Source organism: Pseudopipra pipra, chromosome 1 (assembly GCF_036250125.1).
Source record: "Pseudopipra pipra isolate bDixPip1 chromosome 1, bDixPip1.hap1, whole genome shotgun sequence".
Taxonomy (NCBI): domain Eukaryota; kingdom Metazoa; phylum Chordata; class Aves; order Passeriformes; family Pipridae; genus Pseudopipra; species Pseudopipra pipra.
Genome location: NC_087549.1, coordinates 62,418,760 through 62,445,057, shown reverse-complemented (window position 1 = coordinate 62,445,057; position 26,298 = coordinate 62,418,760). Strand labels below are relative to the sequence as shown.

General features: G+C 36.4%; 1 protein-coding gene across 7 annotated transcripts in view; it reads right to left on the bottom strand.

Annotated features, from left to right (window-relative positions):
- The window catches only part of LOC135416153 (dynein axonemal heavy chain 5-like), a 156,573-nt gene that overhangs the window by 44,300 nt on the left and 85,975 nt on the right, over nt 1–26,298 (bottom strand). For 5 of the 7 annotated variants that reach the window (XM_064658962.1, XM_064658985.1, XM_064658977.1 and 2 more), the window contains 11 exons: nt 24,187–24,851; nt 23,387–23,667; nt 22,805–23,020; nt 20,043–20,210; nt 12,681–12,899; nt 11,503–11,679; nt 7,956–8,150; nt 4,974–5,129; nt 4,511–4,693; nt 1,429–1,599; nt 570–948 (listed from right to left, as the gene is read on the bottom strand). In XM_064658962.1, coding sequence (XP_064515032.1) covers nt 570–948; nt 1,429–1,599; nt 4,511–4,693; nt 4,974–5,129; nt 7,956–8,150; nt 11,503–11,679; nt 12,681–12,899; nt 20,043–20,210; nt 22,805–23,020; nt 23,387–23,667; nt 24,187–24,851 — 2,810 coding nt within the window. The other 2 variants (XM_064659005.1, XM_064659014.1) reach the window with 2 other exon arrangements.

Genomic DNA, 26,298 nt, shown 5'->3' with positions numbered 1-26,298 from the left:
TTGCACTTATCATATCTTGGAGACCATGGGGTCAACCCCCACCCAATTTTATAAACCTTACTAAAATTTTTCTTTTTCATTGTGTCTAAGTTCTGACGTACACTGGTGAAACAATGTAATACAATATAACAGTGTTTTACAACATGTAACAGACTTCTCCTTTTTTATACTGATACATAACCACAGTACAGAGTCCTCATGCATTCACATGCTTGTTCATCAGCCATCAAGAGAGCTTTTGTTTTTTGTCTACAATCTCAGACATAGGTATGTGACAACTTGAAAAAGAGGTAGATGAAAAAGAGACAATAGATTCTCTCACAAAGTAATGGACTTTTTTTCCCTGTTTTGCAGTGTAAAGCAATTACAATAATCCTCATCTAAGCATTATTTTTATAACAAATTATCTATATTGCTCTTGTTTTGGAAAATTTGTCTCTTAATTCCCTCTTAGGCTATATATGCTTTCATTCACCAGTTAAAAACCAGTAGATCCATGAGATATATTGTTAAGGCAAGCACTACCATTAGCAGGCATGTGTGAACAAGAACATTTTTAGAGAAATTACCTTTTATCAATGTCTCAAACTCAGCATGTGAAATTTTCTTGGCCTGCAAGTCAATCGTCAGTGCCAGAAGCAATGTAAACAGGAATCTGTGATTTTCATACAGCCCTCGAACCGTGTACTTGAAGACTTCATAGGTGAGATGCTCGATTATATATATTACCCTTTTTGCTGTGATCTGAGATTTCCGAGATCTTTCCACTGATAGGTCAAAAATGCCAAGGAATTGCCGTAAGGATGTTTGGTACATGACATTAACTGAGCTCATTTCCACAATTAGGAAATAAAGGATGCTACCACGACCTGCAACAGGACGATACTCTTCACGTGCAGTATTGATTTTCGCCTCAGTTTGCATTGCTATGCTTATTTTTTCACTGACCTTTAATGAAAAAGACCATGAAGATTAAGTTGTGTCACTTATAGTTTATACTGCACAGGCAAAAAGAAAAGGTCTTGATTAAAACCATAATAGTATTTTCATTTAAGCTTTGCTTCCCTCTGTCAGTGTTTCAACAAAGACATTGTGTCTTCTTTTGTTACAACACTTAGCGCAATGGGAATTAATTCGAACTTACACCTGCAAAATATGCCTGGAATATAAAACAGTATCCAAGTAACAGTTTAATTTTGTAACATTTTATGTAGAAAAATTACAGTGCTTCCACTACTTATTTGTTAAGAAGTCAGATGTTATATAGTGTCTCTGAATAAAAAAAAAAATAAACAAAACAAAAAAACCAGTCCAAAACAAAAAAAACCCCAAACAAAAAACCAAACCAAAATAAAAAATGTCAAACAAGAACAAAAATCTGTCTACATATACTATACAAATTACAATTACAGTGCATTATAAATTCACCTCTTCTGCTGTTGTTTTAGTGATCTTTAGGACTTCTATTAGAGACTCATCTTCAACCAATGAGCCTTCCATACTGGTTAGACGGCAGAGTAGATTATCTTCAAGCTCCTGCATTTTCCTCTTGTTAGATGTCACTTGTTCCATCAGTTTGATTCTTTCTGCCTCCAGTTCCTGTATTCAGAAAATTTCCTTAGAATATTTAAAATTAATTCAAAGAAAGACTCCTTATAAAGAAAACATGATTTCATGCATGTCAGATTGGAGTATTTTTGCTTTTTCTGTGAAATACATAAATATTACAAAATATTTCTGTAGTAAAGCAATTTATATGTATACTGAATATATATAAAATTAATTCATATGTACAGTGTATTTATTTGATTAATGCAGCATACTGGGGAATGAAAACATCAGAATTACCAAGAAAAGCTTCCTCACAGTAAGATGCAAAAAGCACTAAAGCCAGTTTCCAATGCGAAGTGACAAAAGCCACATTACATCAAGTACTTAAAGTAAGATCAGACCAAGGACATGCATTGTATGGATGGATTTTACAGTGTGAGCCAAGTTGACTGGATGACCTTTTCCATTTCTAATTTCTACGATTCTGTGATTTTGAAAGATACCATCCTCTACTGCTTATAAAATAGGAAAAGTTTCAAATATTATTTATGTCATATGGAATTTTTATGCCATTTCTACAAGACAGACAATGACAAAGGAACAATGACATACAAGTCAGCACAATGCCAAATGAAATGAGGTATCTGTAGTGCACAGTCCAACACAGCTTAGGGATACTCCTGCTGGCTACCTTTATTTAATCAATCAAGTCAACCTTCTTGTAAGAAATGGGTAGTTAAGAATAGTCTACCTACAGCTATAGCTTCAGTTTATTCTCATTCTTGTCAACATGCCAAGTTAGAGAGAAAAGGAGATGTACAGAGTTATACAGTAGGTGAGGGGTTCTCCCATATTTCAAAGTGACAAATTTCTTTAGTTTCACAAACTTCTGATTTGGAAACCTGTTTGAAATATGGTCTAGGGCTATAGAATGTAGCTTCTATGGAAGCTACAAGTAACTGCATTCCAAAAAGAGGAGAATGACTTAAGCATCAGTCATTCAGCTTCAAATTTTCTGCATTTACTTCTTTTTCTATGCCCCTAATGCAAAATAAAAGACTCAAACTACACAAAAGGAATAGTTCTACAGAACACTCAAACATGCACTTAAGCACATGCTTAAATTCCATGTAAGGACGTGTTTTGTTTAATAATAGACACTCTACCCATTTGATTTGTAAGCCTGTAAAAGGTATCTTTTGGAATTAGCAAATATACCAGACGCAAGTCTTGTTTGCAAGAGAATTTCATAACCACATTTGAAACACAAAAAATACCTCTTCTGAACACAAATAGTGGCAGCAACTTCATTATCAAAGTATAAAAAGATGCTGATAATTTTTTTCATATAGTCACAGGAGCAATCTATAAAGCTGAGAAAAATAAACATTTCTTGGATCCTATTTCATTGACCGCTACTGATCTTTAAGAATGTCTTAGTTCCTTTAATCTGTTACTTTAGCTCCATCATAAAATTGTCTCTTTGTAATATAAAACCCATTCTTCTGAATCTTTGTTCATATTCCGTTTTTTTCTTCGAACTAAATTTATTAGAATCCCATTGGCTCTGGCTATCTACACCATGATGCTCATCTCTTATTGAGACAGAAGAGACACAACAAACATGAAGTCTTCATATCTGCTAAAGAGAGAAGTTTAATAAATGTTGATCAGCTGCAACCATGATCCTGTGCAGCAAGTAGTGCTGATACTAATCAGGTACCTTTGCAGCGCTCTTTAGCTGATGTAAAGCACTGGATTAATATTTTTCAGTGACTATATTTTTGACCCCAAATGCAGTCTAGGTGTGGTTACATACATTCAATATGAATTCTCTAGTAGTTCTGTCCAGGAAAAAAACCAAAACCACAGAACAACGGTACCTCTGTGTGGAGAGAGGAGTTTTAAATGTAGGTCATGAGAAATTTATTTAACTTATTTCTTGATTTAGACCTCTCCGGCCCATCAGAGGTAAGTAGTTGCTGTTCAATATTGCTTACGTAAACATATATCTACTGGATTAAAGACTAGAATTTTTGCATCCATAGCATTTGTCCCACCCTGTTAATGCACAGCTTTTTCCCTAGTACCTGCTGTTATAGTTTTTCCATTTTTCATGGAACAATTCACAGGAAGTTTGTGTATAGCAATGATTTTCCAGCCTCTGGTTTTGACTGTCAGACTGAAGGATGAGCACTTAAATTTCAGTCCTTACTTCAGCAAATGCTCATTTGAGCAAAGTGGAAGGGTGTTGGCTGGAGAAAATGACAGCAACACTAAAGCACACTGGTTAGCAAATGCTTTGGGAAGTCAAAGAAGATGGAATGAATTGCCTTAAAGTAGGGAACTGCTCTCACATGAGCAAGCCTACCTGAGATACTTACTGAAAGCAGCAGCTCTACTAATCCAAACAGGTTTTTTTCCTCTCACCCGAGAGAGGATTTTCCTCCTTATATTTACTCCCACATAATCAATGCAAATTTCAGTAAGAGCATAGTCAAGTCAGCATTCAGGGCTCCTTAAGAATCTTTTATCTCCTTGCACACTAGAGCCTGGCTGGCAAAAATAGTTCAAGTTCATAAGCATTTTTTCATGTAATTCAAATTAAGTTTAAAAAGGAATTCAGAAATAAAAGAGATTTCTGATGCAACAAGAAGCCCGTGCTATATATGAAGGAATAAGGATATTTTATGTATGTCATGTACATGCTTGTGATGTATTTTTAATGAATAACTTTCTTCTCTTTCCAAGGCCAGATCTTAAAATAAATGTTTAGGTTCCTCCATTCAATTAAAAAACATCTCCACGTTGTCTTTCAGCAAATGCACAGCCCTTAAACCTTCATTCAAAATTTTGTTCTTGTATTTGATTTCAACCATGATGTTGAATATATATGCACCCATAGTGCAGACATTGAACAAGCCTTCCATCTATATAAATACTGCAAGCTATTAGATACCTGTTTTTCTGTGAGGATGACACGGCCAAGGAGCTGATCTTCCAGCCCTTTCATAGTAACAGTAAAGTCAATCACAGTTGTTCTTGCACTGATTTCTGGAGTATAGACAGGATTAGCCAATTTGGTTGTCATATAGAGGGCAAACCCATTCATCAGATCTACCTCCTTGTCACCTACTTTCACCTGAAAACAGAACATATTAGTCAATTTTCAAAAGCTGAATTCAGAAAAAAAAGTTATTTTATCCAATGAAAAATTTATGAACTCTTTTTTTTTTTTACATTTTAATTTACACTTTTTAAACTTTCTGCTTAACGGGTAAAAAAATCCTTCAAACAGCCCCATGAGTTCACTGCTTATTTTCTAAGTGCTGTAAAGGTCTGAATCTCATCGGTATTCAGACTACCTGATACCCAGCACCTGTCCTATTGGGTTTTAATTTCATGTTTACAATTCATCTTACTTTGAGTGCTGAACCAGATTTTATGAAATTTTTTTCCAAGATGTTATCTAGAGCAGGATCGAGTTCCTCTCCAACATCCTCAATTAACAAAGGTCGGCCAAGGGACAAGCAGTCTTCTATGTGACTTCTGAAGAACTTGTGGTTCATAGCTGTAACCTAGGAAGGTTGATTCACAATACAGCATGCATTTGTAAGCACATAGAAATCAGCATAAAATCTACTGAAACTTAAAAAAATTATACTCATCCTGGGATATCTACACAAATGATTACATTTTAGGGACCAACACTTGCCTCTGATGAAATGAAGCTTTGCTTTGAACTTAACATTTCTTTGTTGTTTTCTACTTACTTATTTATCTGCATATCTATCTAATCACAGTAATATCTTAACACCTTTTAAATATTAATGGATTTATGCTTAGAACACTAATGTGAAGTAGGGAAATATTTTTGGGGTTCAGACAGGGTTCAGTGTTATATAGGAGGTCTGCTATGCCATCAGATGTTGAATTTCCAATTCAGTTCTACCAGTCTTAAAATTGCTAAAAATCACATAGATTCCTTTTCATTTATTTAAATTTAATATATTTAACATAAGTCTTTGAGATGATAATTTAATAGCCTTTCCAGGCATCTATTAAGCCATGAGTTTGGGGTGGATTTTTTACTAGAAATAAAAGTTAGGGCGGACACGTTTTTAAAATAAATCCTTGTCTTGCAGGCAATGCTCTTTAAAAAAAAAGCATATTTAAAACATCTACTGCCACATTACACAGTTTTAAACCAGTATATTATTTAAAAACTAATACTATGTTCCACCACCCTGAACTTTTTGCTTTGTTATAATGTAGCAAAGTTATAATATACCCATACATGTATCTGCCAGAACAGCCCGTTGCCTACATTTTACTCCAAATTAAACTAAGGGGTAAAGCTAATGTATGTGTGACCAACAACATAACCCTAACAAGACCATAGCAAATTACAACATCCCAGATGTAAAACCATAATCTAAACACTTGGGTATTTACAGTCTTGATATAACCCTTTTCCTCCTGGACTTTACGGGGAAGAACTTGGATTCTTATAACACAGCTGACACCCGAGCCAGGAAGTCTAAAATCCCATAACTGACTGCATTTTCATGAGTAAAAGCTTCCTCTGCATTTAGAGGCCACATATGTGTGTATTCAAAGCCCTGTAAATTTTGAGAGTCCTCAGCAGCTCAGTAGTTAAGCCCTGTTGGGATTCACAAATTTCATATGCTGAATATTCACACATACTGAACACAAGGCAAGCCTGGTAGACGTTTTTCTCTGGCTCATCTGTCAAATGTCACTTGCAGTGTGTGAATAGTGGGAAGAGAGGAAGTTGTATTTTAATCTACATCTCCTAGTCCCTGCTTCGGTGAGTACATGGTGCAAGATCCTTATGCAATTACTGGACCAGAGAATGGAATGGAACCTGTGTGTTCACAGTCCCCTTCTGCAGGATGCATATAGCAAGTGCAGCCCCTTGGAGGGCACTCAGTGCTCCTCAAGGGAGGGAATAGGAAGTTGCAGCTTGAAGGACATTAGAATTACTGGGGAACAGGCTCTCCAGCAGGACAAAAAGAGTCGGTGCAGGTCCCTAACTGAAGGAGATTCACTGTTGCCACTCCTGAGCTCAGACTGGCAGCTCTCTGAAATCCTGAGTAGGAGATGTAAGTCTCAAAGCAGATGGAATATAAGATGCAATTTTCTCTCTATTGTTTCCTGTTGGTTACTTACACTAGCCTCTCTTGATCCAATATTTGGTAGCCAAAATAAGGTCTGATGTAATTTAGAGGAAGCCACGTTATCTACTGCAAGACAGTAGATTTCACACATTCACAAAATGCCTAAACACTTCTCTGAATACCAGCCATACATTTTAAAGGAGCTTGTCATCATACTTTAGTAAAGACATCCATTTTTCCAAGATCTTTGAATATTGTACATTATTTTTTTGTTTCTTAGACAATACTTGCTGTTTCTACCAATCTTTCTACACCAATTTTTGAGCATATTCAACTCAGCAGAAACTGGATTTGGTGTGGAATTGAATGTTTGGCCTTTTTTAACAGTTCTAGGAAAAGCAGATCTAGATCAAGCTTTAGAAAGTTAAGGCTTTAGTTAATGACATCACCATGGGGTCATCAGCTCTCTGGATGTCACCATACTTACATTCATTCTCAGTTTCTTTTTCTCATCCATCACTCTCATTTAGAGTGAAGAGAGTATACCACGGTATTCATGTGATAATCTACAATTGTAGACAGACTTGCTGTACTATCAACTCACTCTTTAGTGTCATGCTTGATCTGGCCTGAAAATATATTATGTGTTTAGATTTTTATCATAACCCATCTTATCCTTACTGGTGTAACAAAACATGGAGAGTCAACTGATTAGAAGGGAGAAAAAAAAGACAATTTTAAATTAAACAGAAGATCTAGATTCCAAACAGGATACACTGCTATATAGAAAGTAAGGAAGGGGGATAAATTAAGCAATAAATATTTTTATCACATGCATTTAATCAAAATGCAGTCTAAATTTGGACTTTGCATTTGATATGCCTCAAAGATCACTAGATTTCCATCTTAATTCAGTCTACCATTCTTTTCAATTCCTCCCTTTTTCTTTTCCCCATTTGCCTCTTCAAATGCTTACCCTAAAATATTATCACCAAGAAGCACCAACTCCCTGATCCTGTCTGGTCCATATTTGCAAGTCTTTTACTTCCCTCTTTGTTTCTCTTTGATTGTGGCATGCAATTAAAAGATTCATCATAAAAATAGATATGGCATAATTCATCTTTCCAAGCCATTTCACCCTGATATTGATTAAAGATTCTGTGTCACTCTTGTTTTAATTTCTGCCTAACCGTATACCATAAACATGCATCATATAATGTGAAATGACACACACAAAAAAAGAATTGTAAATTAACTATTTACCTGAAGTCCATTATTCCTTTCCTTATTTTTAATCCAGATCTTTCCTTGACCTTGTGGATCAATCAGCAAAGGATATCTAGATGCTTTTGTGACAATAATGCCATTCTGAATTGAGAGGTCATCATTTGGAAGACCCTGGACGTTCCATTCACCCACAGTAGCATTGTCAACAAGCATACCAGTAAGATTCAAGTTCTAATAGAAAATATGTAATTACAAAATTAGTACCAGATAGAGGAGTTATACTAAAATATCTGATGGATGTTTTTTCTTCTTATTCTGATCATAATGCGTGATAGAGTGCATTTGGTAGTTATTGCTTACTATTTCTTTTCTTTAAAGTTCAGTGGCTAAATCATTGCAGTTGAGCAATAATGAAAGTGAATTCTGTTGAGACTTTGATGTGCATCAAAGAGTTTCAGAAAAACTCTGAAGCCAGTTCAATATCTAATGACAAACTGATTTTGGTATTAGCAAACTCTTTTCCTGCTAGGTGGAGAGGAAGCATCATCTTGCTCACAAGAGCTTCCACCTGCTGAAAAGTATGTATATGAGTACAGGATGGCTTGTGAGAGACTAATAGAAGAAAGAGGAGATGTGCTAAGGATCAATAACCATGAGCTATCATAGAAGGTTATTGTTGCTAAGTCAAGACCCTTCAAAGTTTACATATTCTCCTAAAGTTTGATTTGTGCATGTCAACTAACCTGTTTTATTTTATTCACTATGAAAAGTGACTGGTCTCTCAAAAATGTGTATGTGAAGAAAACAGTGCTTAAAATAACAAACCAAGTTCTCCAATTTAGAAAAGTACCTTACTAAGGATTGAGAATTTTAAAAGAATAAAGTTGAAGGGTTTTTTTAATTTGCTCCTTACATTTTTCGTTCAAGGATTCCTATTTGTAAGCTTTCTCTACAAACATACATGTTTGAAAGACATGAAAGAAAGAAAAAGCCTGCAAGTCCTGCAAAAATCACATAATTCAGCATCTGAAGCCCAAAGCAAAACTTCAAATACTGTGAGGCTTGTGATGTAATCGTGGGAGTTACTGATACCAGTGGCTGCAAGACTCCAAAGCCTTTTTACCCTTTTGATTTTTTTACTTCTATAATTACTGAAGACTTTGAATGAAGCAACACAAACCATTCTCAGAATATGGAGAAACTTTAAGAGTCCAATTTCCATTTGTGCAAAGGACAGCAAAGCATTTAATAGCCAAATTTTTCAGCAATTGGAATCTAAAACCATATTTAGCTCCTTAAGCAGATGAGTAGGATCTAAACAGCTTTAAATTTTTTTCTTATCACAGCAAGAAGTATCAGTCACCCTGCAACTCTGAAACTTAGCTAATTTAAATGCGTAACTATACAGATAGATAACTGATTTTAAATAGGACTTTTTAAATTGTTATCCCTAAATCACTCATATGGTCAGTTAATCTGTGACAAAGTAAGGCAGATGTCAAGCCTTTTGCTTGAACTGCAAAGCTGCTATCTTTCCTGTGGTGTGAAGTATCAAGAAAGGCCCATATGCTGCCTTTCATGAGTAGTTAATTCACTTGAAAAAAATTAAAACTCTCTTCCACCCACTGTCAGTGAAATCATAATTCTGTCTTTAATGGGAACTATCTAAACAGAATGTTTATTATGTTTTGAAACTCATTAATTATGGCATTCTCCATGTAACCCAGACATATGGGGGGGAAGAGGGTGTGGGGGGGGAAGCAACACAGAAAAAATCAGAAAGTATTCCTCAGATTTTCAAGGATGCAGCTCAGTAGTAATGTGGTCAGAACACCTTCATAGAGGCAGAATTTTACTTCTTTATATCTTGCTTTCTAAGGACACTATACATCCAGTTTATTATCCTTAAATGGAAGAATCTTGACAGATATTCCCCAAGGTAAGTAGCTTTTAAGAACATTTTGTACAGTGAATTTGAGAAAGAGCCTCCCTGGGGTGAATGTATGTAGGATAACTCCCATACAACACTGGTAAAGAATCTTGCCTGAAACTGCACTGTTCCTGGTACTTTATTAATAAATCCATCTTGGCCTTACGTATTTTTTATAATCAGGAGCTTTCAAAGAGCTTTGCTGGGCAAGTAAGAATAATTCATCTTTGTAATTCATAGCATAAACTGGGCCGGACTGCGAGCTTCACTCTGTCAGGTCAAGGTTAATCAGCATTACAAGAAGCATTATGCACCACCTAACCTAAAAAATAATAAAAAAGAGATTCACAAGTAACTTCTATTAGGTGAACAAACCTCTCGCAGCAAAGAGGTCTCCTTAACAGAGGTTTTAAGTGCCAAATCTCACAAAACCTGAAAAGAAGAGGCATCAGTGATCTACTTTTAACTGCTTCACAATGATACAGCCACAGCTGTGTACAGGTTGCTCACCAGCTCACAGCGCTTTTCAGCAGCACCTGCTCTGTCAAAAGCTTTGACAGCTGAGAACAGGAGCCATTTGAGCTAAATGCCTCAACTCTTGTACTGAGAGTAAGAGAGAGTCCCTGAACTATTTCTCCAGTGTTTAACTGCTGAAGAAAATGTACACAAGTATTCACAAAATCAAGTGGAAGACAACATAAATTACTCAGAAAGATAGTTTTGATTATTATGGCCTCAATTCTGCATTCAGCACGAGTATGTCTTCCAGGTGCGGGGAAGAACATTAGGCAGACCTCCTAAAAGTCACGGAATAGGAACAAGGCTGCTGCTGGCCATGAGCAAAGCCTATGCACCAGAACAGCTGCCAGGTCTGGCACTCTTGAGAAAGATAGTGGTAAAAGGAAAGAATAAGATTCATGTAAAGGATCCTGCCCTGTATCATAGTACCAGCATGCAGGTTGTTTACTTTAATAAACGTAGTATATGAAGAGGCAGGGAACTGAAGCTGCTTGATGGGACCCTAGCTCCTGCATTTTAAAACACCCCTGTCCACACAGACACAGGCCAGTTGAGGAGATGCTGTAATGTCAGACTCCCCGGAACAGCCTCACTGGTGGCAAATGTACATGGGATTTAAAAGCTTAGGCTGGAGCAAGCTGAAGTGGTGTAAACCAAGCCAAGTTTTAAGTTAATAATTTCCACAAGATACATCAAATTAAACTAAAGTAAATGATGTGGGTACATAACAGAGGGTATAGCAGGAGGGTATTTATTGACAATGCACGGAAGTGCAGAGGTAATGTTTCCTCTTATGAAAAGGTAAATATATTCTAAGCTGACAAATTTCACTTTGTTTCCCATATTATCCAATTTCCTCCCAGGACAGCTGACCTCAGACAGCATCTCTCAGATTTGTCATAGCAATGGTCTACACATCAATCTTGCAATATCTGACAGTATAAAGAGGAACTTCAAACATATTGGTTTACAAGCTCCATTGTCAACTGTTCAGATTTTTTATTTATTAAAAATTTGATGGAATATTACAGCCTGCATATAATCTTTCCAATTATGTACATTTGTGGAATGAAATGTTTGCATATTTCTCTTGCAAGGCAAAGAGTAAGGTCAGGACAGAGCATGAACACTTACATTACTGTATGGAATCTTCTCATTGTCCATTTCTGTCTTCCACAAGTGGAGCAGCAAATTCCTGTACTCCTGATTGAAAGGTCCAGAGTAAGAGAGAAATCCAGTGGCCAGAAGAACATTCCCCACCAAGTTAATAATTTGATTTTGAAAGTTTTTGCTGCTTGCTGTCCATCGAAGCTGTACGTAAAATATTATAAAGAAGTTAGCTTAAGCAGACACAAAACTAACAGGAACAATCTAAGTTAAGAATTTATCTCTTTCTGGTAAATAATTTTTCTTTGAACCAAGAGTATTTTTGACTTTAAATCATTCTTTTCAGAACTTTTTGTCTGAATTTTCAAAAGTAGAGTGGAGTAACAGCTCTTACAAGACCTCATATCTCAAGGCTTCAGAAAACCCACAATAAAGCACTGTAATTTCCTATTTTGGTGTTGCTCTTAGATTTAGAAATTCACTAAAAATATGATAAAGCATCTAACATTTTTGACTGATATACTTTGAAGTGCAGCTATGCAAACAAATCGGGAAGTCCAAGCCTTGCAGGACGCAGCGGTTGAAGTCAAGCCTCTTACCAATTTTGACTTTGTGTGAAATCAACCAAGGAATTAACAAAGCAAATAATCAGAGAGGTAAAAAGAGTATCCTGCTTCCTCTGAAAACCTTCAGGCTGAAGCCAGAAAAATCTGCATAGGAAAGGTAAATTTCAAGCTCAGTGCAGAGGATAACAATCAGCCCATAATTCTGTAAAAGGCTCCAGTAGAAGTCTGAACTTCAATTATAATTCAGAAAATTAGTCAAGCTTCAAATTTGTATGCTTGTATACTCAGTGAGAAAAAGAGAGTAATCCTTCTTATAAATATTTTAGGGCAATTATTTAGGTTAAGCCTAATTCCTCTTCTTACTAAAGCTAAAAGGAATTTGGCTCCTTGGCTTTAAATCTGAACTTTATCCTAATATGAGTCATATGATATGACATAAATCTTTATACAGAAGAATTAACACAAGAAATTGTTTTACTTTGTTAGATACACTAACTTCAAGCAAAACAACCATACATATAACTAAAAAAAGTGTCATATGATATCAAGATGTCACCATGCCTTGAATTTTTTGAACACTGTTAACGATCATTATGAAATATTCTCAAAACTGCCCACCTACTTTGTGAGGAAACCTACCTTTTCTCCACCTAATCCTTCAATCAGAGCTGTGGCATTGTTCATCTTCCTTCTGCACGCCTCAGCATCATCAAGCAAGGCCTGCTTCTCTTTCATAGCAGCATCATACATGGCTTGTACCTCATTCAGTTCCATTTGCTTCTCATCCAGCTGGATTTGTGCGCTATTCAGTTCCATTTGGGCAGCTGCAAGTCTTCCCTCTTGCAAGGCTAAATTTGCCTACACACGTTTAGAAACAGAGAGTAGTTAATTCTTATTATTTGGCAAGAGCAAATGACATTCATTTAATGGCACATATTGTACTGCATTGGGTACATTTAAAAATTATGCATGTTTATAATGACAGAATTTTTTTCTTTTTACTTCTGGAAGAAAAGCATAGCATCGAAGTTATTCAAGGCAACCTTAAAGTGTTTCAATAATATTTCCAGAATGATCTATTGATCACACAATGACTAATGATTTTAAATCACAATACACTTGAAATAGCTGTATACTAGATACATGAGGCACCCTATGCAATGATGCAATGTTTTATGTAATATATTCTCAGTGCAAAAGAAAATTAGGATTGTTCTCATTGATTATAAAATAATAATAATGATAACAAAAAGCACTCTTCTCTCTTTTTCCATCAATTACTTCAACAACAAATATATAACAATTGCATTTTTTGCTTCTCTGGAAACTAAAACTCTAGAGACTTTTCTCACATCTCTATATAAATTTGCATGATGAGTTACCAGTCATTTAAATGTGGCCTCTTAACTTCTATATTCCTAACAGCAGGGAAACAATATTCTGTGAACTCAGAATGTATTTCCATATATATGTTTGCAAAGGATTAGAGCCTGACAAAGTTCTTATGAAATTCACACTTACAGATAAAGGTTGCTTCCATTTACTCTGAATATTTTAAAAACTTCTTTAAATATCATGTATCTTATTTCTATTTTTTTCCTTCTATAAGAGTTATGAAGACGGAAACTGTAAAAACTGTTTTATTACGAATATGAAATTTGACACTCACATTGCATGACACTTAAAGAGTAACAGTACAAGGCATCTCTGGAATGACTTTTAGGGAACAGCAGAACCACGGGTTGAGTTTTCACATAAAATCTTAACTAAAAATATAGATCTAATTCTTATCAAAATATGTTAAAATCAGCAGATTCTTCTTCCTTTGCATAGGGGAAAAAAAAAAAAAGAAAAAAAAAGAGAGAGAAGCCAAGATCGGATTTTGAGATCTAGGCATAGAAGCAGCATTAAATCTGGTGTATTTCAAAAGATGGGTCTGTGGGCAGGGAATTAGAGAAGTGCACATGTACTAATCATGAAGTAGATTACCAATATCTATGTATATGTATGTTGTATACATGTATATTGGATACAGGTAGATCACACGTATCTATGTGTATGTATATTAGTAATCTAAGTATAAATAGGTAGTATATGCTAGAGAATAGCACTGTCAGCACAATTTCAGTTTACTGTAGCCACCTTGTCTGTTGACAGATCCTAGAGATAAAAAGATATTTCAGAACCAAGATAAACCAGTAAAATGGCTGTTCACAAAATTTCCATTATGTAAGACTGCTGAAATATTTTTACTTCACTGTTTATCAAAGAGCACATTAAAGAGCATCTCCTGTTAAATCAGTGAGTCTTGTTCAAATCCAGCTAAGCAGACTTCAGAACCACTAGTGTTATTTTTTAGTGAATCTTGGACTATCAGGAAAAGTTTAAACAGCAAAGGAGTTTTGAGGAATTGATGTACTGTTACTGTGTCCTGCACCAGAGGAGAGGTGAGAAGGGTGAGGTAAAAGAGAGAGACACACACAGTGTAGGGCTCTTTCTGGATCTTAATAGGAAAGGCCCAACAACAAATGGCTTAATAAGATAACTGCTTTAAAAAGGTTCAGGAGAAGAAAGCAAACTTTACATCCCTTCAGATGCTGGGCACCTAGCAGCATCAGACAGAGTCTGGATAGTTTTTCCCATGGCATCCTGAGCAGAGCAGATCCTGTCCATGGAGAGAAAACTCTCTCTTTTGGTCATTCAATCTATTATAAACTCCTCTTATTATTCTGTCCTATTAAAGCAGTTACCTCACTAAGCCATCTGCTGTCAGGCCTTTCTTAGTGAAATCCAGAAAGAGCCCTGTACTATCCCTCTTCTATCTCCTCCCTTCCCCACTGCAGAGCATTCTCAAATTCTCTGAGAGCTAAAAATGGGAGTAAATCAATGTTATGACCTATTGTTTCAGCCCCAGATGACAAACAGTGAGGTTACACAGAGAACAAGATCCTTGGAGGGTCAGGAAGAACAATCTAGGGAGAACAGCTGGAACAACAGAGAACTTACACCTGGCTGTGTGTATTCATATTTTACCTTGACATTTATCACAGCAGGATGTGAACTTCAATGGAAAAAGATGAGCATGTGAATTCCCAATACATATGAGCAATGATGTCTCGTAAATATGAAAAGCAGCAATAAACTATCCAGAAATGTGAAAAAGATTGCTAAAATAGATTTCCCCATTCTTAAAAGCTCTTAAAAGGCTATCAGCCTTGAAGATGTAGTGACAATGAAAAAATATTCCAGACGAATACAAAGGAAAAATATATTGTATTATTAAAAAAAAAAAAAACAAACACCAAAATTATTTACTTAAGACTACATGTTCTCTAGAAGATGACTTATAATAAGAAACTATTTTACAGACAATTTAACCAAAGTTCTTAGCCAATTTTAGGGTAACCATAACAAAGTATGAGACACTTTAGTATTAGTTTGATTTGTAGGTTACTTAATCATATGTGATGAATAATGGTTGGTTGCACAAGAACAACAGATAACATAGCAGGATGACAAACCTAGGTGATTCCCAAAGGCAGAAAGACTACTTGTTACATATTATCCTTTGAAATCATCACTATTTGCTCTCTCCCTGTGTTTTTTTGTTTTTTTTTTTGAAACTCGACTTTTCAAAATTATATGGGTATAAACACAGCTTTTGTATTGACATCACTGGGAGTTTGGCTGGCAGCTTCCTGTGTAGGGCTTTGCCATGAGAGCAGGAGGTAAGTTCTGCTGCCAAAGAGAATCTTCTGCAAGCAACTTCATGCAAAGATTTCCAGCCAATAGAAGGCAGGAAGGAAGTGTATTTCCCAACCACAAAGAACCACTGCAGCCTTTCTAATTTTAGTGGCATTGCTATGTGAACAAGCTTCACACCCTTCATTTCAACCCTCTGAGTCACGGAGCAAAGCAAGGACTCACAATTTGTTCCAGCTGGATCCAGTACGAAGGTGTGAATAAATGGATTTTATGTGAATGAATCATGAGGATTTGAGCCATGAGATCCACATTCTTACCTGCACTCACAGAGAGATTGGGCTACATTAGAACATGCCTAGGCTCATGTGAAAGCACCAGATTCGGCCTTTCCTTGCCATTTGCATTTTGGGGAACCAGCCAGTGCCTCTACCTGCTCTCTGCATCAGTCTGCATGGGGCAAATATGGAGACTGCCTCTGCCAACAAGGGCCACAAACTAAAGAGTTAAACAGCTGTTTTTCCTTCTTCCAAGTTGTCCTCAGAGGGGACTTCATAGCAGGTGGTAAGGTGATCCTGCATCTTTTAACCTTTTTGTGTTCCACATAAAACCAGAACAAATAAACATGTAATTAAGAGTCACGCTATACACTTAAATGAAACATGTCCAGGACCTTTCTCTGGCACTGAGATTAACTAGCATAAAACAGGTCACTTTAAGCTCTCCTAGTCTCTAAAACAGCATGTTTGTGTGCAAACAGCCTTGTGGAAATAGCCCTTGGACCAGGCTAGCTCCTGAAAGATGACCAGAGATTGATGAGAAAATGCTGCTTAGCCAAGACCAAATTCACACTAGGGATCATTATAACAATTTAACGGGGCAGATGATCACTTTCCAATGCCTGGAAAAATTCACTAGTACTATTTAATTTATAAGTATTGACATAGCCGTTAAGTTTCTCTGTGATTCACTGCAAACTCAATTTTGCAAAGTACTGAGCATATCAGACCCTGATCCAAGAAGGCAGTTCAATAAAAATGACTTCTCCAACAAAAAAGCCTCATGCCATTTAATTCTATATACACCTGCTCTTGAATTGAATGCCCAGACCAACCCCAAATCACCCTGAAGAGCAGCTCCTGCTCAGTAAATTCAAGAAATGTTACTAGAAGAATCCATTAAAAAAAAAAAAAAAAGTGGCCAAAACTTTAGAGTTCACTACAGGTAAGGAAGATTTGGAGCTTTCTGAGCACTTCTTGTGTTTAAAGAATTTTAGCTTTTCAAGTTCATTGTTCCTACAGTCCATTGAGCACTCACTGCTACTGGACTAGGCCAGAAGGCTTCTTGCACTTGGACTCTGCCACTTTGCTCCTAAGCCTCAGGGGATGTGCTGAGTGATCATCTTTGCCTTTGCTTCAGTCCTGTTCTGGGCACATGGCATCTGGCTGAAAGCTCTTCATGGAAATGCAGTCTCTAAAATGCTCTGTCTTAGATTGCTGCAGATTTTTCCTATAGACACTCCACTGGTTTTATATCAGCTTTCTCAGAGATTCAATATCCTGATACACTTATATTCACCATTATTAAGGGAAACATTGTAAAGAGGCAAATGCATAAACAGGTTTTGCAGACATTCCAAAATCAATTAATACACAAAAAAGCACCCAACCAACCAATCAACTAATCAACCAAACAAAAAAAGAAAGAAAAAAATACCTACATGTACATATGCATACATATGTACACATGCAAACAGATCCCTGCAGAGTGAAATTAATAAATCTTGGCCTAACTTTCTTTGATACCACTGACCATTCTTTGGAATTAAAATAACCTTTGAAAGGCACAGAGATCATGTCTCTTACCTGCTTTTCACAGTCTCTACTAGTCACTGAAAGACTTTCTGTATTATTCCAAACTTTTCTGTTCAGTTATGTGTCCTGACTTCATTCTGTTTTGTTAGGTGATCTAATACTCTCCTTCACCCCCCAGAGTATATGTTCATTCCACAGTTATTGTGGGCCTTGAATTCAGAGTTGTATGCTTGCTTTCCTGCCCAGTGGGCATCACCTTGACAAGGACACATTTATTTAAACAGACAACTATCAAATTTCAACACTCCTTGGCTATTACCTCTTCCTCGGGTGCAAATTTCCTCTTATTGCCTGCTATGGTTTTTAGTTCAGCATGGAGACAAGTGAAAGCAGAAAAGGCAATAAAGTCTCATATTTAAAACTGAGTCTGACAGGGAGAATCCTCAATATCAAACAGAATTTATAAATTGTAGACAAATTTCCCTTGATCATCATAACAGGCCTAAGGAAAACTTAATTAAAATCACAGGAGACATCTCTAAGGGAAATTATACTCCTATACACAGTATTTTAATTGGGGGCTAACAGAATCACAGCAAAAGTCAGGGCTTCTCCATTCTGCTGTTATTCTCTTCCACTCATGGATAAATAGCAGATGCTGTCTCAAAATTCTCAGGTTAATCCAGCAGGTGTTTTATTAGGTAGCAAGCTAGAGAGGCTCACCTTCGTGCTGAAGGTTTATGGGATAATCACACACACACAGTGACCACTGCATGATAAACAACTATAAAGCATTGTATTTGCAGGCAGCATTCGGTTACACTTTCTGTGTTTGACTCTAGCTAATGACCCTTGGGCTTCAGGCCACATATCTAAAGAATCTCATTATCCATTCCTAGAAGTGAGTTAATTTTTGCACACTATATTTACTAAAATATAAGTCACTATCAATTAGATTTTACAAGTCGTCATATTTAAGGCAAACAAGGCACTGAGTCTCACCTAAGATGCAATTTAAAAATATATTGGTTCAATTTCGCAGGTGTTGAAGGGGATTTATAACCTAGAACAGCCATTAGGATAAAGCAGCTTGATTAATTCATTCAGTAAACCTGGGTGAATCACCCTGTGCCAATACTTTATGCAGTTTAATTGTACATTTACTTTCAATTATTTTCTTAGCATCACTCCACTGCTTCCTGTAATAATCTCCTGCATACTTCAAACACCTTCTCCCTCCCTCTATCATCTTCAGTTTTTAAAATATTTGTGACTGTTTCTATACCTGACAATAGGTACCACTTTTCCAGGATATGTATGTTTCGTTTTTTATCAGCTACAGTGTGACAAGAATGCAAATACTTGAACACGAAGTTAAATTTATATGTAGTCCTAAAGTCATATATATTCAAATAAAAACCACAAGAGCACTTTTTCAGCTTTCAGAGTTGTATTTGCATACAAAGCCACTATTTCCCCTAGGTCTTGCTCTCTTTTATAGCTCTCAATAGCAAGATTTCAAATTCTGTTTTCATTAGTGAACATCCCATTATTTGAAAAGGGAACAGCTACTTATATATCACAGAAATATAGCCTTCTCTATCAGTTACTTGAATAAAAAAATATGCTTTTAACGAATTTGAATCAGATGTGTCTAGGTATACTAAAAGATTATGCCAAGAGTTTTGAATATACCATTGATACAGTGGCTTATTCAATAAGAAACTGAACGTAAGTACAGCAGAAGCATAACTGATTGAACGTATTTCTTCAGAAAAGAGCCATAAAAATCCCTGTAGAAGCAATGATTATAAATCATTATATAAATATTCAAAGCCCTTTTTTCATTATGCTCATAAATGAAACATTTCCAAGACAATAAAGCTATCTGTAGGAACGCAGATAGCAGTAGCTGATCCCTTTTACTATAATTCAGTGTTACAACAGAATTCTATGCCCAGTGACTACTGACTTTATTATCTATGTACTCTTGAATGTCGTAGTTCGAAACTCCAAAATTTTTTTAGAGAGATGAATTCCAGCTAAATTCACTAAAGAATAGTTCTGTGCCAAGAACGGTCTCTCCTCTCCCAGATTCTACCATGATCACAGTGAGTAGGCTTCTTCCCAGGCCAGTAGGACTGAGGAGTTTTCTTGAAGCCAGAGTGCCTGGCACCAAGTCCAGAGCAGAGAGGGTATTGTTATCTCCCACTTACAGCTAGCCAGGCTCTATAAAGAACCCATTGAAAAATGACTGTGTTCACACAAGTAACAAATGTACCAGAGGGTAGCTGTGTAAGAGGAAAAAGTTGGCTGGACATACTTAAGCTGTGTATACTTGACTTCGTAACCAGGTGTGAAGAAACAAGAATGTCTGGTAACTCATGATCTTTTTTAGCCAAAATAATACAACCTTTTTTCCACTCAACTGTATTTATCCCTCAAAAAAAAAAAAAAAAAAAATAAAATGAGCAACAAGAAATACCTTAAGAGGAAGAACTTCTTTATTAATACCATAGAAGTAAGCCATTGCTTGTGTCCATGAGCAAAGACCTGCTACATTTCCACACACTTTTTTAGCAGTCTCAAGATTATAATCCTCCATATCCAAATAAGGCTCTAAAAGCTCCACAGTTTCTCCTGTAATTGAGTCCTAGTCAATGGAAAGGAAAAATTATTTTTTAAAATGGATTTTACAATTAGGTCTGCTTCACAGAAACATTTTTATTTTTAAAGTCATAAGGCTATCAGCTTACAGAATAAATTAACAGAATGACACTGTTGTCTTTCACTCTTATAAAGGACAGATTAGTAGTTTTCTGTGAATTTGTGAAAATAAGTAGCACTTCCACTGCAACAGATGGACTTGAGTTGCCATTTAATATCTCTATTTGACCCATAAGATTTACAGACATTACTTGTACCCATAGTTCCATGACAATTTATGGTGATCTAAGTTACTGTTGCTACAACACTGTCCCTTCTTTCCCTTCCCTCTCAACCAGATGTTCTTGCCCCATCTTTAATACCAATCACCAATGCTCAGTGACCTAGTCTGGAAGCTACCATAATAGTATATCATAATACCATAATGACAGAAACGTAAGTCAGCGAACTACTGATTAATTTATTTCTAGTCTAGTTCCAGGAACAAGCTTACCATGGCATCAGGCAGGCACTGATGTGAACACAGCTAAGGGAGTCAAACGTAGCTTTGGGAAGGAAAAGGGTGAAACTGCAAGGCACTGACTTCACTGACGCTAATCCTTTTCCTTAACCTTAAAAGAGATTTCTTTCAGCTGTTATTCTAATATCAGCTTTTATCCCCCTTTCACAATCTGTTGAGAACATGAAAAGCCAGATCTTTGATGATGGTGGTTACTTTGTAATTATGTGTCAGAAGAAAATGGAATTCATCTTCTTCAGCAATGTAGAGAGTAGAAGAGCTTATACAGGGTAACAATGGTTGCTTAACAATAGAGGTGTTAAGAATCGTCCTTTTTTTTTTTTTGGCAATGTATTAATGTCTTTCTTTTAATGCATCTGAAAATCAACCACCATTCATACTGTCAAGCAATTTACCCTTTTCCTGTTTTCTGCATAGTAGAAAGGGCTGCCTTGTCTGATCTCTAGCTACTCTACTAACAAAGACATTCACTATATCCTTCCCAAGATCAGCCATGGTGACATTTTCGCTATGATCATTTACTAAAATGTATAATGGTGCCAGACAAACATTTTGCCTTTTTTTCCTCCTACTCAAAATTATGAGCTAGCAAGCTGGCAAAGGTGGAGGAAAGACCAATCAGCAATGGCCTAAATTTCTGTTCAAAAGCTTGGAAAATGTCACACTTTTCCTTCTAAGTAATGAATTTTAAACCCAAAGAACTACTTCATCCACTAATTTTCATTGCCTAAAAAATTATGAAATAACAAAAATCTCACAAACAAGTACGCAGCGTTGTCTACTCAGGACTCCAAACATAATGAGCTTTCTTGTCATATATACTCAGAAAAGAGAAATGACACAGAAAGACAGGATGACAAGTACCCCATCAGGGATAGAAGTAGTCTAATATTCTACACCACGTTCATCATCATCACTTCCTGCAAGAACTTGGTCCCACAGAATTTGTTCTGACTCCTCTGAGTAAAGTTAAATGTGTTGCAAACTACCAGTAGGAATACATACACTATTAATAAGTCCCAAAACTGGAAGCCTCATTAGAGAGAAGCTTGAGTAAGGAGTGCATAATTAGTCCCTGCTATCTTTAAACTCATTTCCTCTTTCTGTTTAGTGAAAATAGCACTTTGAAAAGTGACTAGATTGACAGGTCCAGGAGGAAAACTGTCTACAGAGGCAGTGCAAGTTTCCACATGGTGCCTCAAAAATATGGCTCCCTGAGAGAATTGGCTCTTGGGGATAGTGAGAATGATCTTTACAATTAAAACACTACAGCAGCTTAAAAAACGGATCAGCAAAATGCACAGCTGAAATAGATTTTTAAAAAAATCAGTGTACAAATGAAAGAGTATGTTCTGCAACATTGCACAAAACCCAGGTTTTGCTGAAACCTGGTCCAGCTACCTGTGACATTCTTTTTTTTTTTCTTACAGAGAAATTTTCCTTGTCTCACAGTTCAGTGAATCTTGCTATAAAAAAGGACAAGGTTATGTCCTGGCAGAAATAAAAATCTGTGTTTGCTTTTATTTTTCTTACAGTTGATATTAAGTTTCTCAGATCATTCTTCATTTTGCTACTTTTCAAGTGAAAGAACCCCAAAAGTTCCCAAATATGCCAGTATTTTTCCTGACAGGATGCTCATTTTCTTCTGTATTTCCTGTTACCTCCCTGCCAAAGTGGAGACAGAGTTCTAGAGTGCCTTATAGGCAAACAGGTCTGGTAATGCTGGAGAAGGTGAGCCATTTGAAAAATCAAGAGTGGTCCCTTCCAAGGCAAATTCTTACTTAGAAGCAGGAATTGACTGAATAAATATAACACAAAGGTTCTCAAGATTTGGTCTATTGCTTGGGATACTTCTGTCTGCAATCAAAACTGTGTGGCCCAGGAGCAAATCGTTGAAATAACAAACCACGAAAATGAACAGGAATGGAGTCACAGAGATATCTATAACTATAGGTACATGAAAGCCTCATCTGTTTCAAACTACCTTTATGGTAGAAGGCACTTTCATGTGAACTCTGAAGATAGTTATAGGAGCAGTAGTGCCCCTATTAACTTCTTACCTTCTGAAAAGTAAGCAACATGTTAAGAAATCCTGAATTATTCATTAGCTTCTGAGCCTCAGTCCATGATGGCTTTACACCTGGGCGTTCTTTATCCAGTGTTACTGCATCTATTTTTCTTTGGAATAAAAGTAGCACACAATCCATAATCCGCATTATCAAGTGAGGAGGTTTACCCAGTTTGCGAACAGTTGCAATGTCAGAAGGTTTTATTGTCTGAAAAATCATAGAAGAAAACAGTTCATTTATTTAAGCATTAACTCAATTGCAAAGAATGATGTTTTTCTTGAAGGACTGTCTATGTAATGCAATTATCGCAGGTTGCAGGTCACTCAGACACACTTCCACAGAAAGTCCTTAAAGATAGTACCACTCAATAACTGCTTTATAACCCAACAGTAGAGTACTGTCCATCTTACCTCTTCACCTCTTCAGTTTTCAGGGTGTTTTTCTACAAGGTTTTACAGGCCAGTGCTAGTTCTTTCAATCTTTTTTTTCCCCCCCAAGTCAGAAGCATGAGCCGTGTTATTACAAATAATAATCATTAACCACATGCATGTTCAGAATATACTTGATTCTGACCTGCAGGGCTGCCTCGGCTTCTTCCAGTGCAGGTCTTGCAGCTGCAAGCTTCTCTTCTGCTGCTGCTTTATCAATGGCAATGTCATCCACAATAGCCTGAGCCTTGTCTTTTACTTTTTGCACCTGCATTTTCACTTTTTCGGCAGCATGGGCTTTCATAGTTACTTCTAATAAAACTTCATCAGCTTTTTTTGAAGCTACAGCCAAATCTTTCTCCTTCATAGCCAACTCTTCAGAGAGCTGATTTACTGAAACCTCAGCTTCCATCAGTTTTGCAAGACCTGTGGTGGACAAATTCCATTTTAGCAACAGGAAGACTTATTGAGAGATAAACAGTGAAGCAGTGGGGATATTCAAAACAAGTCACTCAGATTTCTATTTAGAAACACCAGTGAATGGTCTCATTTGTTGAACACCAAAATTAAGCAGGGGTAATATTTTATTTTTCTTTTCTTCAAAAGATTCTTCAGAGAGAGTGAATATGAGTATTTACTTACCTTCTCTCAGATTTACTTTTAGCATGCTTAAATGTGAAAACTAGGATCTCAGTAGTTCCTTCACATGCATACATGCAGGTATTTCAACTGCTAACTAATAATCTGAACATTCATAAAGTTCACTGAAACAAGACCTCTGCATATTTTGTAATCACACACAACACAGCTGAAAACATATGAGTCTGCTTCCAAGTGAAAGTGAGCTCACAGTTTAAGTCCGCACTTTTAGGTTCTTTTATTCAGATTCTTCTCACCCTTTTAAAAACAAAGAAAGAAACAAAAATCAAATCGATTTTACAGTACCTGTTCTCATGCGTTCAGACAAGCATCCAACACTGGCAAACCTTTCTTTGTAAATAGCTTTGTAGCCTCCAATGAAGGACAGGTAAGATTTTGGTGTCACAAATGTTTGTCGCCTATATCGTTCAAAATATTCAACACACTTTTCAGCAACAATATCTTGAATTGTTCCCATGGTGTTAACAACACTCTGTTTCACTTCCTCTGTACACTCAATATGGTAGGAAGCTAAAAAATGCTGCGCAACTGCCACAAGAGCATCTTTAGGCCAGCGCTGGAACCAGTCCATGGTACAGCCTGAAATCAGACCTGGAAATTTGAGTGCACGAGTTCTGAATTTTTCCCCAACAGGAGAAAAACAAAGAACCACATGCAGGTTATTCCGAACTCGAGCAAGAAAGTAATTATAAAGATTTTCACCAGTGGGACTACGCCTTGGGTACTCCTTCTTCATTGCTGGTATCAGGTCTTGTGTGATTTCACCTATTTCATCTCGTGCAAAAAGATTTGAGACTTCACCTGAAGCCAAAACATTGTTCATGTACTCAAGAAAAGATTCGTCTCTGACTTCGTTGTCTGTGAATATAAAGACAACACCCTTTCCTTTTTGCCCAGCAGTACGGTACAAGATTTTCAGATCATCCAAAAGGTTGTTGGTGGCATATGTTCTGGAATAGAAGATTATTAAAGAAGGAGAGAACAAGAATTACAGACCATTTTAGGAGATATCTATCATCTGGAATAGCTTCCTTAAGGCAAGGAAAAAAAAATATAGAAGAAAAATTGATACCATATCTCCTGGTTACGTTTTTTAGGGTTTTTTCTTAAACAATTCCCAAAGTGAACGCTCAGTAATGTAAATCATGAGAAAGGAGGTGAAATCAACAAAATAATGCGCTGGAAAAAATGATGGTGAGAGCAATATTATGTTTAAGGTAATTATAATGCTGCTTTGCATTCCCACGTTTGCAGATGTAAATTCTTTATTGGAAATGTAGGTTAATACAGCTGGATGAAATTGTCAAGTAGGTTTTGATACGTGTAACCATTACGTAAATATAGTTGGATTATCTTTTAAAGATATTGAGAGCAAGTTAAAGGAAATCATTAAGAGACAAGAGAAAAATAAAACTGAGGGGTTTATTGTGTTTTTTACTGTATTTATGGTTTAACTAAAATCAAGCCCAGGAAATGGTATTTGAACATTATCACTTGGGCTGATCAACTCTGCTGCAAATGGAGACCATGATTGGTTCTGTCATTAAGCCTCTTATGGCTGGTACACACAGGTAAGATTCAGATAAGTCCACACAAATTCAACCACGGATTTCAGATTGTGCAATAAAACAATGAAGCAAAGTAAGGTTAATAAAATGGCAGCCTTTGTCCTTAGCTAATTAAAGCTGAAATTAGGAACCTCTTTGCTTTGAAACCAGTCTCTTATTGCCAAGAATCTCTTCAAAGTCCTTAGTAGTTCTTGCAATATATGCATGACCCATTCTTCACTATTTGACAGCCTCTTTTTTTATATTCAACATGCCATACAGAAAATGTCCCAGTTCTCTTCCAGCTCCATCTTACCTCTACTCTATAAATACCCCTAATGCAAGCATTGCAGAGCTTGTAAAACAGTCTTGCTCTTCAGTTTGCATATGTCAGCTACAGTTTTTACAGTAATTTGTGGTATTCTAGTAAGAAGATAAGAATTTCTCTACCAAGTCAGAACAGCAGTCTATCTAATTCAATAATCTTAACATCAGCAATGTGAAATGATACTTAGAGAGAAAACATGAGCCAGCATCCACTTTTCACTGCTCATTCCATTCTTCCCCTCTCCATATTCATTGCCATTGTATGAAGAATACTAAAAAGTATGTCCATCTTGTCTTCTCACTGTCCAATTAAATCTGCTGATATTGTGTTCACAGCCTCCTGTGGCAAGTTACAAAAGCTGACCATCTGCTTGTTAAATACACACTTTCAGCTACCTGCTTTTAGGTTGCCTCCAGTTAGCTTCAGCAAATGAACCTTTCCTAAGTGACTGAAATATATATTTGCCTTATTAATGCATTTTGAATCTTGCAAGTCTAGAGACTCTCTTCTGCGACTCTTCAT